The 15,110-nt window shown below is 44.3% G+C and overlaps 1 protein-coding gene across 4 annotated transcripts in view; it reads left to right on the top strand.

The window, feature by feature from the left end:
- The window catches only part of LOC136421632 (caldesmon-like), a 47,538-nt gene that overhangs the window by 22,595 nt on the left and 9,833 nt on the right, over positions 1-15,110 (top strand). For 2 of the 4 annotated variants that reach the window (XM_066409096.1, XM_066409097.1), the window contains exons 2-4: positions 775-858; positions 8,070-9,113; positions 13,455-13,544. In XM_066409096.1, the coding sequence (XP_066265193.1) occupies positions 797-858; positions 8,070-9,113; positions 13,455-13,544 (1,196 nt within the window). In that variant the 5' untranslated portion in view covers positions 775-796. Of the gene's footprint in view, positions 1-774; positions 859-4,239; positions 4,529-8,069; positions 9,114-13,454; positions 13,545-15,110 lie in introns of those variants that run through there. The other 2 variants (XM_066409098.1, XM_066409099.1) reach the window with 2 other exon arrangements.

Below are 15,110 nucleotides of genomic sequence, written 5' to 3' on the forward strand. Positions count from 1 at the left end.
TGATAAACGTTAGACATATCCAGGTAATGAGATACTCAAGCAACTGGATAAGTTTTGTAAACGGACAGACGTTTCCCAGTCACTGACGAAAGTCATCGGATGCTGTCTGAAACGTCTATAATAGAATAGATATGCTCAACCCCTCCCCCTACACCTAGCGTACAATTCGTCGATGAGGGTAAGAGGTTAGATATCCAGGTAATGAGATAATACAAAAGTAGACATCCAGGTAAATGAGATAATACAACAGTAGACATTCAACTAAATGAGATACTTAATACAAAAGTAGACATATCCAGGTAGTGACATACTCAAGCAACTGGATAAGTTTTGTAATCGATCCGACGTCTCTCAGTCACTGACGAAAAACATCGGATGCTGTCTGAAACGTCTGATCAACGCGAGCGATAATAGAATGAATATGTTCTACCCCTCCCCCTACACCTAGCGTACAATTCGTCAATATAAAGGTTAGATATCCAGGTAATGAGATAATACAAAAGTAGACATCCAGGTAATGACATTCTCAAGCAACTGTATAAGTTTTGTGAACGATCAGACGTTTCCCAGTCTGTGACAAAAGAGAACGGATGCTGTGTGAAACGTCTGACCGTTTACAAGACGTTTCCAGTTGCATGAGTAACTTTTGTATTGAGAAGAACGATTCTTTGTCGTTTCTTCATATCAAATGTAGAATATACATTTATTTGGAAAATGGCGATGGTTCTAAAGGTTATGCTTGTACCGAAACTCTCGCTGATTCTCGTTCTCCAGGTCACGTGAACGATAGCTCACCATGGACATCGACGAGTTGACGCGCCGTCGAGAGGAACGGCGCAAGCGCAGAGAACAAGAGAGGTAAGAATGATGTTCGATTTTAGATTATATCATACGAAAGTACAATCGGTTGATCTTAATTTCATTTCAGCTATACCTTGCAGCCCTATGAACATTTTCAATTACGCAGATCCGGTTGAGTTAATGCAAGGAGCTTAATGTTTTTCTATAACATCATACAATTGGAACGTGTTGAAAACAAGATATCTCTGGCACTTGCGTGAACGTCATTGCTAGTATTAAGGTCCAATGTCCCTGAATGATGTTCAACCTTCAAATGTAGCCTGAGGCTTGTTGAGAATGTGCAAAAAAATGCTCCATAAAACGCCATGTCTGTGCAAAGGATGGTACTAGCGTTGGATAAAACTGAACACCAATCTTCCGGAAGAAGAAAAGTGTACCGACCGCTGGTTTCAATAAGATAACCTGCGGTCACTGCCCATAACCCTGAACCTTCCCGGAACTTTCAAATTTGGGGATTATCTTCATAAAACACGAGATTAAGTGGATGGATAAATCTCGGCTTTAAAACCCCACCCGCGGACCCTGTCTAACCTTTGGAATCACCCGTAGACGGTACATCTGGTGTACTGGGTTCAAAGACCTGTAATCCTACTGGAAACCGATCCCCCTGTTTTACGGTGCACAAACTTGGCAGTTGCAGGGTGCTTTAACCCACTCGTGTCTAACATTCTCACTAACGATTGATGAAGCTAGCCTCCACCAGGCCTTCCTACAGGCGCATGGATCGTACAATTCGGCAGAAAAAGGAATAATTAGCCAATAGATTCAGTCCACGGTGAAGATCACATTTCGCCCTAGCCTGCAAATGAAACCCTGGCAAATGTTCTCCCTATAGCCGGCGTAGTTGGTCTGGTATAGACTATGATGAAGTACAAGTATTCTTCTCAGCATGTGATATTACTAAAATGACTACAGGAGATGGCGTATTCCTCTCTCAATCAACAGGCATGTGTGCACAACTCGTAATTCTCCTGTGAGCCAATTTTCGGTATCCACATATCAAATACACATCTCTAAAAATAAAGTCTTTGCCTCACCCCCTCCCTATAGCACACACGCACACATACAGAAACAGAGAAAGACATACATACACACACACACGCGCGCGCGCACATACAAATATGTACCTACATTCCCAGGCAGGGTTGTTTAGTTGTCATGTATTCACCCAGTCAAGTCGTGTTGTGCATACATTCTTGGTGATGTGAACAAGCTGATATATATATCTTACCTTATTTGTGAACATTTCCAAGAACCCCTGCCGTCTTACCGTTTGGCCCTAGGTGGCCAGAGTAGAATCATCAAAGACACGAGCAAAGTGAAGACTGACGAATCAAAAATTCTACAAAACAATGATACTACATCTCATTAACAAGGTTATGTCCAAATGTGTTCGTTTAAAGGCAAATAAAGGTTTAGTTTTATGTGTAAATCACGTGATATCAGTGTGAATGGTTCCCTGTTCTCACGATTTGGACAGAAGTTGGTCAGATATTCCGCATCAGTGGTTTCGTGCCAGTTAAAAAGTCTAGCTCAGTCTTCGCGGCTTCCGGCGGGCTGCCACACATGCCGGGCCCGGAGTCAGACACACCAAATACCGGCACAGATGCGGCAGATATGGCGACCTGTCTGACCGATTTGTTGTTCGTGGTCGTCATGGCAACGACGTTTTAACTTGAGGAGGAGGGAGACATCTCTGTTCGAGGACAACATACTCATGACGATATGAGGTGTTCTAATGTTTTCCAGTTACATCTATGCGCCAGTATTGACTAGTTCTGCAAGTTCATTCTATTGACGGCCAGAAGAAGAGTGATGGGTGTCACTCAAATTGTCCGAAAATAATCTCCGTATCTTTATAATGTCCAGTCGAAGAGATCGATTTGTCTTGAAGTATCATCTACCTGCATGGATGTCTAGCCTTCATCAACGTACTCATATGAACGGTTTTGGAGAGCTTGTACATGTATTCGTAAAACGATTTGCTCAGATTGTCAGATCACGGAAGCTGGAATCCACTGTGAAGATCTGCAGCTAGAGAATATACCAGCAGTCTGCGGACAATGCTCTCAACTAACCCGTATCAGAACACCATCGCACTAACATCTGTAACAAATTGTGGGAACTGTTCAAGTTCAAACCGATCACTTTTATTTGGAAACCTGGGCCCTCTTTAGATCTCTCGTCGAAACATGTTGGAATCTGCCCGCGAGTGGGTTGTATTGTGTTGACATGGCGAGCATGCGCACTTAGCACGAGGCACAGATGTAAACAAACTCGGGAAACGAAGTCAGACGTGAGAGATGGGCGTGGTTTACCTTTCTGACTCGCGAAAGTGTATCAGACTTTGACCTATGTCAATCACAGTGCAGCAATGTCTTAAAAGTCACATCGAGACCTTAAACTTGTCATCACCAATAAAACCAACCATGGCAAATGATGTGTTGATGTGTGTATATGAACATCGACGTTCTATTTTACAAATGAAATGAAACGTATCTGACGGTGGCCTCAAAAGATTTAGAGATAGACTAGAAATGAAATTCAATACGTCTCAAAAGTCATATATCGAGACCTTGTCACCATTATGCTGTATCTATGTATCCAACCACACATGGCTTTTAATGTCTTGGTGCGTGTATGTGTATATGAACATCAACGTATCGGGCAATGGCCTTTAAAACATTCAGAAATAGACAGTCTAAACTAGAGGAGATTTAGACATAAGATTCCATAGCGTCCGAAAATCATATCAAAACTTATCGCCGTGTGTTGTATCTACACAACCGGCAACTAACTACCCCTTGGATAAAAAGCAAGGTCCCATGTTTATAAAGATTTGGATGTATGAACAATAAAGTATTCTATACAATGGTGTTAAGATTTTAGAACAAAACACAGGCTAGAAATTCCATATGTCTATTGTATTCCATCTACCATATAAAGCGTACACCCGTGAGAACGTCTTGCAGGATTCTGCAAGCTGCAAGCCTTCAGCTCCAAGTCGAGAGCTCGTCCCTCCTTCTTTCTTTTATCTTCCCTCTAGATTTCGCTTGTAAATTTCCCGACCAACCCCCGAAGCGCTTTACAAACGATAAACAGGTGGCTCCTGTAACCATAACGACCCGTGGGACCGTTAAACGTTTGTTCCGAGGCACCTCTTCCTTCAGGACGTCATTCTCAGCGAGTCTTCCCGCCTTGAAGCCAGAATCGGTACGTCTGCTGGCAGGTGTATCTAACTACGATCACACAGGACCTAAAACAAACTTTCTCGTCCCGAGGAATGCCTGGAGTCCAGCCAGCGTTGTCAATGTCAGCTTATGGTCCTCTCCGGGTCCCGCTTCCAAATAAGGGCAGCGGTGATGTCAGGCGAAAATTCTTGAGGCGAGCGCAGGAATCTCCTTGTTCAAACAGCCTTCTAGACTTTCCGGTAAACTTGTGTGGACGTGTTGTGCGGAGCGCTGCCCGGGACAAGGTGGCTGTTTTTCCGACGGTAGAACACCGAGGGAGCCCCGTTGCTTTTCTGTGTCCGCCCTGGTAAGCTGTTTAGCGCTTCCCAAGGTCTTTCTGCCGGAGCACCTGCAGGGTTTGTGGAAAGGCGATTAAGGATACCGCTGAGCTCTTGGACGGAGACACCGCTGTGAACCTGTATCCCTATCATGGACAGGTTTGTTTGGCTTCGGCTTTTCCTGTCGCATGTTCTATCCGCTTGTTTTAAGCCAGGTAAACGCAAATACCAGGTGAAAGTTCTGATTATTTGGTGGGGAGTTTCGGGTAGAAGAGGGAGTTTGTTTGTGGAAGCTTGGAACGACAAGTCATGTTGAAGTGAGAATGTGAGCGCTGCCTTTTTTGACTGAGTTTGAGATAAATATCACCGCTGGTATGTCGTCCGATGTACAACGGGATTCGACTTCTCAGTAAAGGCGCCCTAGCCCCGGGCTAGGCGATGCGTCCGTTTCGAATCAAAACCTGGCGCTGTGATTGAATTAGCTACTTAAAAGTCAAAGGTTTGGATAACTGCATGTTTTGTCTGAGAGTCGTGCCAAATTGGGGTTAATTTAGCGGAGAGAATTGGCCGAGCTACGAGTTACGCCACATTTCTCCAGGCCTCTCCTCACTGAAAGACAGAAAGGTGACAACGACGAATCATTGCAACGGCGGCTGTTTTTGATGTGTTGCTGGACGCCAAATTCCTGTCATGTGTGTAGGAATATCTTGTTTGTAAATTGTTGTAAGTGTGCCATGTAAGCGTCGCGTTTCCACACGCCCACCGTCCGTGAGCTCCGCCTGGGAGTCGTCAAGTGTCGTCTGAGCGCGCGAGAACGAGGCTCCCGTTCGATCGTATCTTCGAGCGTCACAAACAAACGTCACTCTCTCTTGTCAATTATGGACTTAACGGACCACAACTACTTCTTACCTTCAAACCCTGAGAGTAACCGTTTCAATGAGAGAGATTCCTTAGACACGTATCTCTTTATGAGTTGGAAAATGACTTTCTAGACGGTCTTTGAAACGTTGATCATCCACTCACAGCTTCACAGCTTACAAACAAACGTAGCCCTTTTTGGTCAATTATAAACTTAGACGGACTACAGTTGCCCCCATGCCTTTAAACACTAGGAGTTTATACCTAACTGTTTTGAAAATTCAATGCCTTAGACACGTTCTTGCTTTTGAATTTTTTAATGAATGGCTAGATGGCCTTTAATACGTAGATCAATCCACTCTAATGCTTGCATGCACGTACGTACATACAGTTCAGTTCAAGTTTGATTATGTTAACCACAATATTTGACAGTTGCACTTCCGCTTGTGACGGATTCAGTTGAAACACAAGTCTCTTTGAAACATTTTTGCTGTTCTTCTAGTTTATGTCGTGCTGTGCGTACGATGTAGCCGCTTGACTACCATGTTACACGCATCTTTTGCATGTAAAACCCTGACAAACACCAGATAATGTAAGCAAAAGAAGAACACGTAATGATGTTGGCGATTGTAGCTGACGATTTCCAGAGCTCTTGTTACCATGGCAACGAAGCACGTAGCTTGCTTCCTAAATTTTGGGCTCAAGTGACAGGCCTTCCCTTTCACGGAAGTCTAGCTCTCCTCTATTCTGTGGCGTCGCGGTGGCACAGTGGCGCAGTGGCAGGGTGTTTGGCCCAGAAACCAGGATTGTACAAGTTGACGTTGCGCCCTGGGGAAAGGCACTTTACACGAAAATGACTTAAAGAGTACCTAGCTTCGGTGAGGGACGTGCCTCTGATAGGACATTAAATGGAGGTTCTGTGTTTGAGGAGAGTCCTCTTAAAAGAACCCACCACTTTTCACCACCACCACTCACTAAAAGAGAAGTGGTCCCGGTTCATAGATGAATCTGTCCGGATATGCAGCTTGTACTCTTCAATGCAAACCTGGTAAAAGAACCCGCCACACTTATCGAAGGGAGTAGGTGTCCTGGATCATAAATAGATCCAACCGGATGTGCAGCTTGTACTCTTCAATACAAACCTGGTGTGTTACACCTTGAGGTGGGTATGCAAAACAAACTATGCAAACTAAACATTTAGGGAACTTTCCCTCCATTCCGCGCGCCATCTGGTCCATACTAGGCGACACATGAACTTGGAAGTATTTGGGAGCGAGTCAGAAGGTCCCCGCTTGAATTAGTGGCAGTTTATTTACAGCGACACTGAAGGTCTGCGGCATTTGTTTCTGTCTTTCTCGAGCAGCGCATTTTCTAGCTCATTTCCGTTTGTTAGCGCCCCCGGCTGGAGTCGGAGTTTTACACGTCGGTATCGGTTACGAGACTTGTGGTTAAACCAAACCTGGGTGTGAAGAACTGGAAACGCCTGTTAAGGTCTTTAGATTGAGAGTTTGGTCGTCAAAGGTTGCTTTTATCACCCTTTGAGGTCTTAAAACCGTTTAGCAGCAAGTATACAGGCATGTGTCTTTTTATGCCGAAGCCATTTTTCAGTAATCCGCCATAAACTTCAGTAGATAATGGCTTATTCATTACGTACGTGATTCATGACATTCGCGGCATTTCTTCACACTCATCATTTTGATTAATCCGCCTTTTACTTCAACAGAAAAAAAGTCCAATTAATTTCGTACTTCCAAGGGTACATGGTTCAGTCGTCGCTTTTGAAATATGGGACCAGGCTGACGCTAGCGTCACATTTGCGTGCAAGCATTCGCAGCATTTCTTGGCGCGTACCAATTGTTATTGAGGCTGTACCCTTCAGATTGGACATCATTCAGCCCCTACGAAGCGATCACAGTCGATAAGAAGGTGTTTTCTGTCCGAAGTTGAGACGAAGCCTACGTAAGCACACCCCGCTGAAAGGCGGCTGTCAGCGTAGCCCACTCTGAGCTTAGTGCCAACTGCGTTGCTCCATTTGTTGCCGCTCAAATTTAGCGGGACGTTCCAAAATGTAAAGAGAGGGGGGAGGGCACTGGATGGGTGGGATTTAGTTTTGCAAAACGTTCAATCCATGCCAACAAAAACAAAATTTTCTTCATCCTCAACCTTCTCGCCTCTGCCTAACTCTCCAAGCAATAGAGAATGGGGTGCCAAACGGCAACTTCAGTGTGCTAAAGGTTAAGATACGGCGATGAAGGTTAAGATACTTTGCGAATATTAATTTGTGAATTTTCTCCTCCATTGTCACCACAGTGACTTGCATGGACCAGACCTTAGAATTGTTTTCTCATATATGGCATTATTGCCAAGAGTCACGCAACTTTATCCTTCAGATACTTCAGATATCTTCTACTACTACCGTGCCCGTTATGGACTAGTCGACTAGCAAATGATGTTCCCGAATATGGCATTTTACATTGTACATTGATTGATGATTTGCTAACAAGAATCACGCCTATGTGTTTGACAGACTTTTGGCCCAGGCCTCAGCGGCGGAGTTTATCAACAGTCAGACGTTTATTTCAGATAGCATCCCATCATCTCAGAATCAGTCTGTCAAATAGAGCATTGTAAAATGTATTGATGAGTTGCTAATGAGAGTCCCGCCTGTGTGTTTTACAGACGTTTGGCACATGTCACGATGGCAGACGAATGATTTTGTCTAACATGGCATTAAGAAATGCATTGATATTTTTCTTACAAGATAGAAGTTTGATAGACTTCTCGAATATGGCATTGTTAAGTTTACCACAGAATTGATGAGTCCCGTTTTTGTGTTTTGCAGACTTGTGGCCCAGGCCTCGATGGCAGACGAGGAGGACGCTCTGGAGACGGCCCGCCGCGAGAGACGGGAGCGCCGCCGCCGGGAGCGGGAACTAGAGGAGAAGGGAGGCTCACGGGAGTTGGAGGTCGCTCCGAGAAGTACCCGGAGATCTCGCGATATTTTGAGCTCCAAGGATTCGAGCCTGGATACTGAGTCGTCGCCAAGAAAGTCGCGTGATTCGCCCGGACCGGGAGAAAACGGGGAAAGCGATTACCTTTCTCGCAGGCGCAGATCGCGAGATTTGCTAGAGGATAGTTCCACGCGAGAGATCTCGCGAAGGTCACGTGACACAGACGATTCGAGTTCGCGCCGCAGAAGGTCGATCGACGAGGAGGCGCCCACCAGCCGACGCAGGTCACGTGATTTTGGGTCGAAAGATTCCGAAGAACCTTCCTACCGCCGAAGATCTCGCGAGATTTTGGATGATGCCGATGACACGCCGTCATATCGCCGGCGGTCACGTGAGATTTTGGATAATGACGACGAATCTTCGAAACGCAGATCTCGCGAGATTTCTAACGACGAGGAGCCCTCTTACCGCAGAAGGTCTCGCGATATTTTGGATGCCGAAGACAAAAAGGCACCAGAAGAATCTTCTTTCCGCCGGCGCCGTTCGAGAGAGATTCTTGACACCAAAGAAAATGAAGAGCCGGCTCCAGTTGAAGAAGAGACACCTCGTCGCGGTAGGAAGTTCCCTGGCAGAGAAGACCGCAAGGAGGTCAAACGAGAACCCGAACCGGAGCCTGAACCGGAACCGGAACCTGAGCCAGAACCGGAACCGGAAGTGGAGCCAGAACCGGAACCCGAACCGGAACCACCTGCTATGGAAGAAGAAGAAGAGGAGGAGGATCATGGGAAGGTAAATGGAGTGATGGACCACCCTACGGAGAACGGCGTGAACGGTCAGCATGAGGAAGCTGGAGAAGATGGAGATGAGGAGGGGGAGGAGGGCGTGGTCAGGAAGGAGAAACCGCAGTGGGCGTCCATGCAGTTGAAGAAAACCAAGTACGTACATCTCTACCTTATATGGCTGTTAGTACCACATTTGGTTATAGATGAAAATTGGAGAGGTTTCTGTGATTGGTACATGTCTCTCTTTCTTGCTGAGTCTGTACGTTACCTGTCGCAATGTTCTTCAGTGCTGCCTACGCTGAACATACCTCATGTTGTTCCATGTCAACATGGTTGCTTTGCCTTGTTTCTTCAGTTGGACAGATGTCTATGCACAGGAAACATGACTAAACAGATCGCTGATTGTGTGTCTTCTTCTTGCAATGCTCTTTTACTTGTCTGTCTTGTATGCCGTCGTTTATTGCAGTGTCTATTTTCTCGACATGTTTATTCTCCGTCTCTTGCCGTCTGCACTCTTGCTGACTCTTTGGATGATCAGGTATTCCTTGGTGTTGAGCCTAAACTTGGAGACAGAAACATTACATCACGTCCAGTAATGCCCTAAGGTAGGTTTACGTACACTGAAAACTAAACATTAAAATCTTCAAAAGACTAACTTAAGGCTACATTACTTTTGCAACGTGTTTTGTTAATGGAAAACAGTATAATGTGCCTCAAAAAATGCATATGATTTGTTCACCCCATTAATACCGATCTTTCTACATCCTCTTGTTTGCGTCCATTCTCCAACCGTTTCGTGTACACAATTGTCCTCCTGTCCCCACTGACCTTTCTGTAAACAGACCCCAATGTGTCCACCATGTATCTGGAACAAGTGCGCTAGCTGCACCCCTTCTGTTGATGTCTGCGCCGATTCCGCTGACGCATTTCGCACCTCGGGGTTGCGGGTTCGTTTCCCAAACGTGCGGGGACCTGCTGTTGTGTACACAGTATGGACGGACGATGTGGTGGTTTGGTCTGCATCTGGTGATCATACCATGTCCAGCACAGGAGGAGGCTATTGAAACAAGCAAATTGGACGTCTTAAAGGAAGCGTGGCTACTGTCAGCCTTAAGTACACCCCTGGGAGGTCTTCCTTACAGCACAGACGGAAGATGTCAAGGCTTGTCTTAAAGATTTGACTCAAGATATCAGCCTTCTTGGTCCAATCATACTAACGGACTCTTACTCCCAGTTGATAATGTTATATATTCCCCAATGGCACAACCATTTTTGCAGTGTAAATTCCCAAAAGTCGACTACTAGCCAAATAACCAATTAACTTGGAGGTATTCCTTACAGCAAGTACGGAAGATGTCAGGGCTTGTCTTAAGATTTGTCTCAAGATAGCTTCCTGTTTAAGGATGTCCCTGAATTTAACCGGTAGCAGCTTCACAGTTGAGTTCCTGGCTCCAATTAGTTGTTAACTGGGAAACCCCGTTCAAATCCTACGGAAGGACATCTCGGTTGGGGCTGCATCCGTCTTTCGGAAGGGACGTAAAATGGGGGTCCCGTGTTTTGTGTCACTAGTAGGAGGTGCAGTGTGGACCGAAGCACAGTGTCTTATTGTCACTTAGCCCCCCCCCCCCCTACCACTATGTGTGACCGTACAGCGACCACAATTAGATTTGTGTGACCCTTGACCCGTAATTAGAATATGTTGCCAGATATACACGTATGATGTAGAAGACAGCAAAACACACAAAACGTAAAACAATCTATGAAATTCGTCTAGTGATCTGTCAAATCCTTGTTTGTTCATCTGTCACAACGTCAAGTGATCTCTAGTGGAAAGGAAGTACAGCTAGCTAGGTGTAACCGGTCATCCAGACAAACACAGTATGTTCGTGTTCTAGCAAGCCTTCTTATGGAGATTTCCCTATGTTTACAGGAACAGTAGGCGTCTGTCTCTCCCTTCCTGCCTAAAACTGCGTATCGAATCCACCTGTCTCTTTTTCCTGTTTAGACCTTCACTCAGAGCCGTAGAGAAAAATGGCATCCTTGTCTTGTCCGTGTCATCTGATATTTGAGGTCGTCATCTTCGCCGGGTTGTCTCAGGGTCGGTCAACACGTCTAAGGCTTCGCTCTGCACAATTTCTTCTCTCGGCGTCTTAAAATAGCGTCTTGAAACCCTTTCACGAAGTAGACCAAGAATGCGAGGTTTGTATATCTTGCGGGAGAATTTCAACAACGTCTCTTTTGTGCGGCCGCACGAAACGTGTCAGCTGTGGGTGGGCGGGGTTTGGGTTCGGTACGCGGTAGGGCCCAGGAAAATAAATGTCGTGTTTGTGTTTACGGTCCTTAAAATAATTAGGCTTCGTTTTTACGGATTATCTCTTTTGTTTTTCATTCCTTATTTTTTGTAATCTTATTTTACATTTCAGCCAAAGTGATCCAACAAATATCTAGGCCTAAGAAAAATTAAATAAATGTCGTGTTTTCGATTACTATCATGAAAAGAAATAGGGTTGGTAGGTAGGGATTCTCGTTTTATTTTTCTAGTATCGTTATTTTATTTTTTGCCAAAGTGATCCAACAAATCTTGTCAATTGATGTAAACCGAATGCATCAGAACGCTGGTATACAAGCACAGTTTTCTAGTGCAACAGAAATAAGGAGAATAACGAGTTGTCAGATCGACAATTCTATGTCCCTTGCAAGCGGTCAACCTCAAAAAGGCTAGGGTTGACATTTTTTGCTAGGTAGGGTCGGTCGGGTAACCGGAATCATAACATTTTTCTCTCGGCCTAGACGGGGGAAAGGGTCGCCAGAGAGTAAATAGTTTAACTAGAGTTAGCCCAATTTAGGCATATCTTTCAGAGCAGCGGTACTTGAGTAACGATATGGAGGAAGTTTACCTTCCAAATGGTGAAATACCAGACGGGTGAGCCGTCAGACTCAAGCAGGGTAATGAGGGAGCGTGCGTTTTATATTAGTGAATGGCATTTGTCCTAGACGATATGCCCTCTCCCCCTTGTTGGCCTCGACCAAGTAGGACAAAAAAACGCAAAATTCGATAAAAATCGATGCTCGTTGTTTGATAAATACCTATACCAATGACACATGTGGATCTAAGTTGACGACAGTATTTTTTCTCAAAGTCAATGGGCACTTATAGATCGATCCCAAAGCCTCGCCCATCCCCGAAAAGCGTGGAAATGCAAAATAAAAACTTAAAAGAAATTCAAATATTTGACGGACATGCAGCCAGTCTTTAATTGGTTGAAATGCTGATATTCATATATCGTCATCGGTTGAACTGCTAATTGTGATAGTCAGTCAGAATCCACAAAACTGCCAATTAATAAGTAACCTTTTCTGCCCTCCTCACACCTGCGAGAGAAAGGTTGTCACAAAATCGACGCCATTGATTCTGTCTCAAAAGGCAAGTGATGTTTCCATCATGAACGAACTTTCCCAAAGTTTGAAGTAAAACTAGACACAAGACGATAAAAACTCTCGTCTCTGTCTAACGAGTTACCATATTAGCGCGTCCACTATCTCAAAACTCTCAGAATGTTTATTTAGAGCGATGATCACGCGGTATAACAACCCTGTTGGACGTGTCGAGAGAGGGAACACAGAGATCGTTTTCGTACTTTTGTAGACCCTTTATCGCAAATGGGAGTCAAGATAGGCGTTTATCATTGTTTTTCATTCTATGGGTCGAGCCACGTGTCTCACATTTACAAGCAAAAGTCACATGGTCAGTGTTATATAATACAGTTGTTTCGCAGGCCACGTTAAAATTTCATATATATCAACAGTCAAAAGCTTTCCAAAAGGACCACCTGGCCAATATGACGACTTTTCAGGCGGTCCTTTTATAACTTTTTCCATTAACGAAAGCATAAGAATCCTGTCTATAGGGACCACCTGTCCACATAGACCAGATCTTTTTCTGTCCCCTGAGTGGTCTTTTTGGGCAGGTTTGACTGTATTTAGATAACGCTGTATGAACGAGCAAAAGGTAGACATTAAAAAAGCCCAGAGTACCGCACCTCTGCTTGGAGAATGGGATAGCGGGTTCTTTATAAGGTATATCACACAGCGGACAGGTAGTGTGACGTCACCTGGGAAGTTTCGTTACAGAGCAAGCACAGTGAACAGGTGTGTTCTGTACCTGTATTTACTCTGCTTCAAAATCAGAATGAAAACACGGACGATACCATCCCAAAGATACCAGGGGACGCCAGGGCAACATAATGAACTAGTGGTTGTACAGAATGAGTAAACTACTATGGCACAAAATAGTATAACGCATTACAACAAGTATTCCTTCCATTGAGAATCGCAATTGAATACACGAAAGCGAGGAAAGGAAATGAAGTTGGTGTGAAACATTTTCCTACTTTTTCATCCTTCCCTCAGAAATACTAGAATAGGATAGCTCAAACTATTTGTGGTTTGTATTCTTTAATCAAGTCATTAACAGTTATGTTTTTCGCGCCACAGGAAGTCCGTATCGGAGGAAATGAATGAAGAGGAAACTTCACAGCCGAAGACCGCCCCTTCCTGGTCAACCAACCAGCTCAAGTCAGTCAGGTACGTACCAAACTATGTAACCTAGACCCAGTCTCATAAAACCTTCAGACCCGGTTACACATAGCCTAATATGTCTCCCGACCACTAACCAAATGATTAGATTTTGGGCCCCCTAGCGGCTTGCTATGGTACTGCAGCGGAACTTCTGGTTTTGAGATCTCGTGTTTTGAACATGCTAGCGGTAAGTACCGGTAAACACCGGTAAATGAGTGTAAAACCTACCCTAAACAATACCTCCATTTTTCATGGAGGTCAAAATGTGTAGCTAAAACCCGTCCTAGCAGTGACTAGTACTTTTACAGAGGTCCTCTAATCCTTAAACAGTTGTGTTCTATTTCATAATATACACATAGCATACCCATAGTATTAATGTCATGTCTAATGCTAAGGCATATCTCGAGCTAAAGGTAAGGGGAATTCCAGTGAATAAAAACACAACCCCCGCCCCGAGATAACCTTATCCCAGGGCGGGGGTACTTACTAGCAGTGTATAGATACACAGCGACCGTTGGAAGTGGACTAAATACTGGATTCCAGGCGACGTGCCATGTTCTGATTACAGTCAACTCAAGCTGGTGTTACATACGTCAGAACGTCCCTAGGGTAATCATTATAAAGGATGTTTTTAAAGTTCAAGTGCCAGGGTAGAACACTTCATAACATAAGTGCACTATAGGCGTGGTTCTATACATTTATAGGTACTTTAAACCACATAAAGTTATCTTTACTTCTCTTAGAGATTTATGTGGGCTTGCATGTGGAAGGGGGAGGGGCGAGAACGCTTTCCTTTACGCTGAATTCAAGCAACATGCCTTTTTGCATACACTGCATTCATGAAGCATTCAACGGCTACACTATACGGGACATTAGATATAGATAACTTTCCCTACGAATTAAGGGGAATTAAAACAGCTTATCTACATCTTAAAATTACGGAGAATGGCCACATTTTACGTCCAAGGTCATTATATTTTTGTTGGTGTGTGCTTTTGATTTGTACAAACAAACGTTCTGAATGGAGAAGTCCACACTAGTAGTTTTGTATTGAGATGACTATGAATGGGGCTCTTTATACAGATCCGTAAAAAAGGCTGTCGAAATGTCTGTTGGATAATGGTTTGTGTGTTTTGTACTGACGTAACCGCCGTACCTGTTATACATGCCTCTTGTCATGTAACACGGAAAACATAATCAACGTCGTCTACAAGCGGCAGTAAGGTGACAGCCTTGCCTAAGATATTCTTTTCAATGTTGTAGTAGTCCACTGTGTTCTTTCGATGTTGTCTCACAATATAACCATATGGCTAATGAAATTACTGCAAACAGTTTCTCGGAGTATAACTTATATCTATACTTCAAGGAATACAGCATTTGCAAAGTCGACTGGAGGGGTGTTGACTTTGCCAGGCCTTTTTCTGAAAGTCCCGACCCGAAATTTTATTCAGTTGCTTGATTGAGTAACTGTCATTTGGCGTATCTTTTAACCTGGATGTTTAATCTTCATCAGCCTACTTCTGAAAGTATTTCACATTTTGGAGCTCAATTTGTGAACTAACTGAAGTCTGC

Source organism: Branchiostoma lanceolatum, chromosome 16 (assembly GCF_035083965.1).
Source record: "Branchiostoma lanceolatum isolate klBraLanc5 chromosome 16, klBraLanc5.hap2, whole genome shotgun sequence".
Lineage (NCBI taxonomy): Eukaryota > Metazoa > Chordata > Leptocardii > Amphioxiformes > Branchiostomatidae > Branchiostoma > Branchiostoma lanceolatum.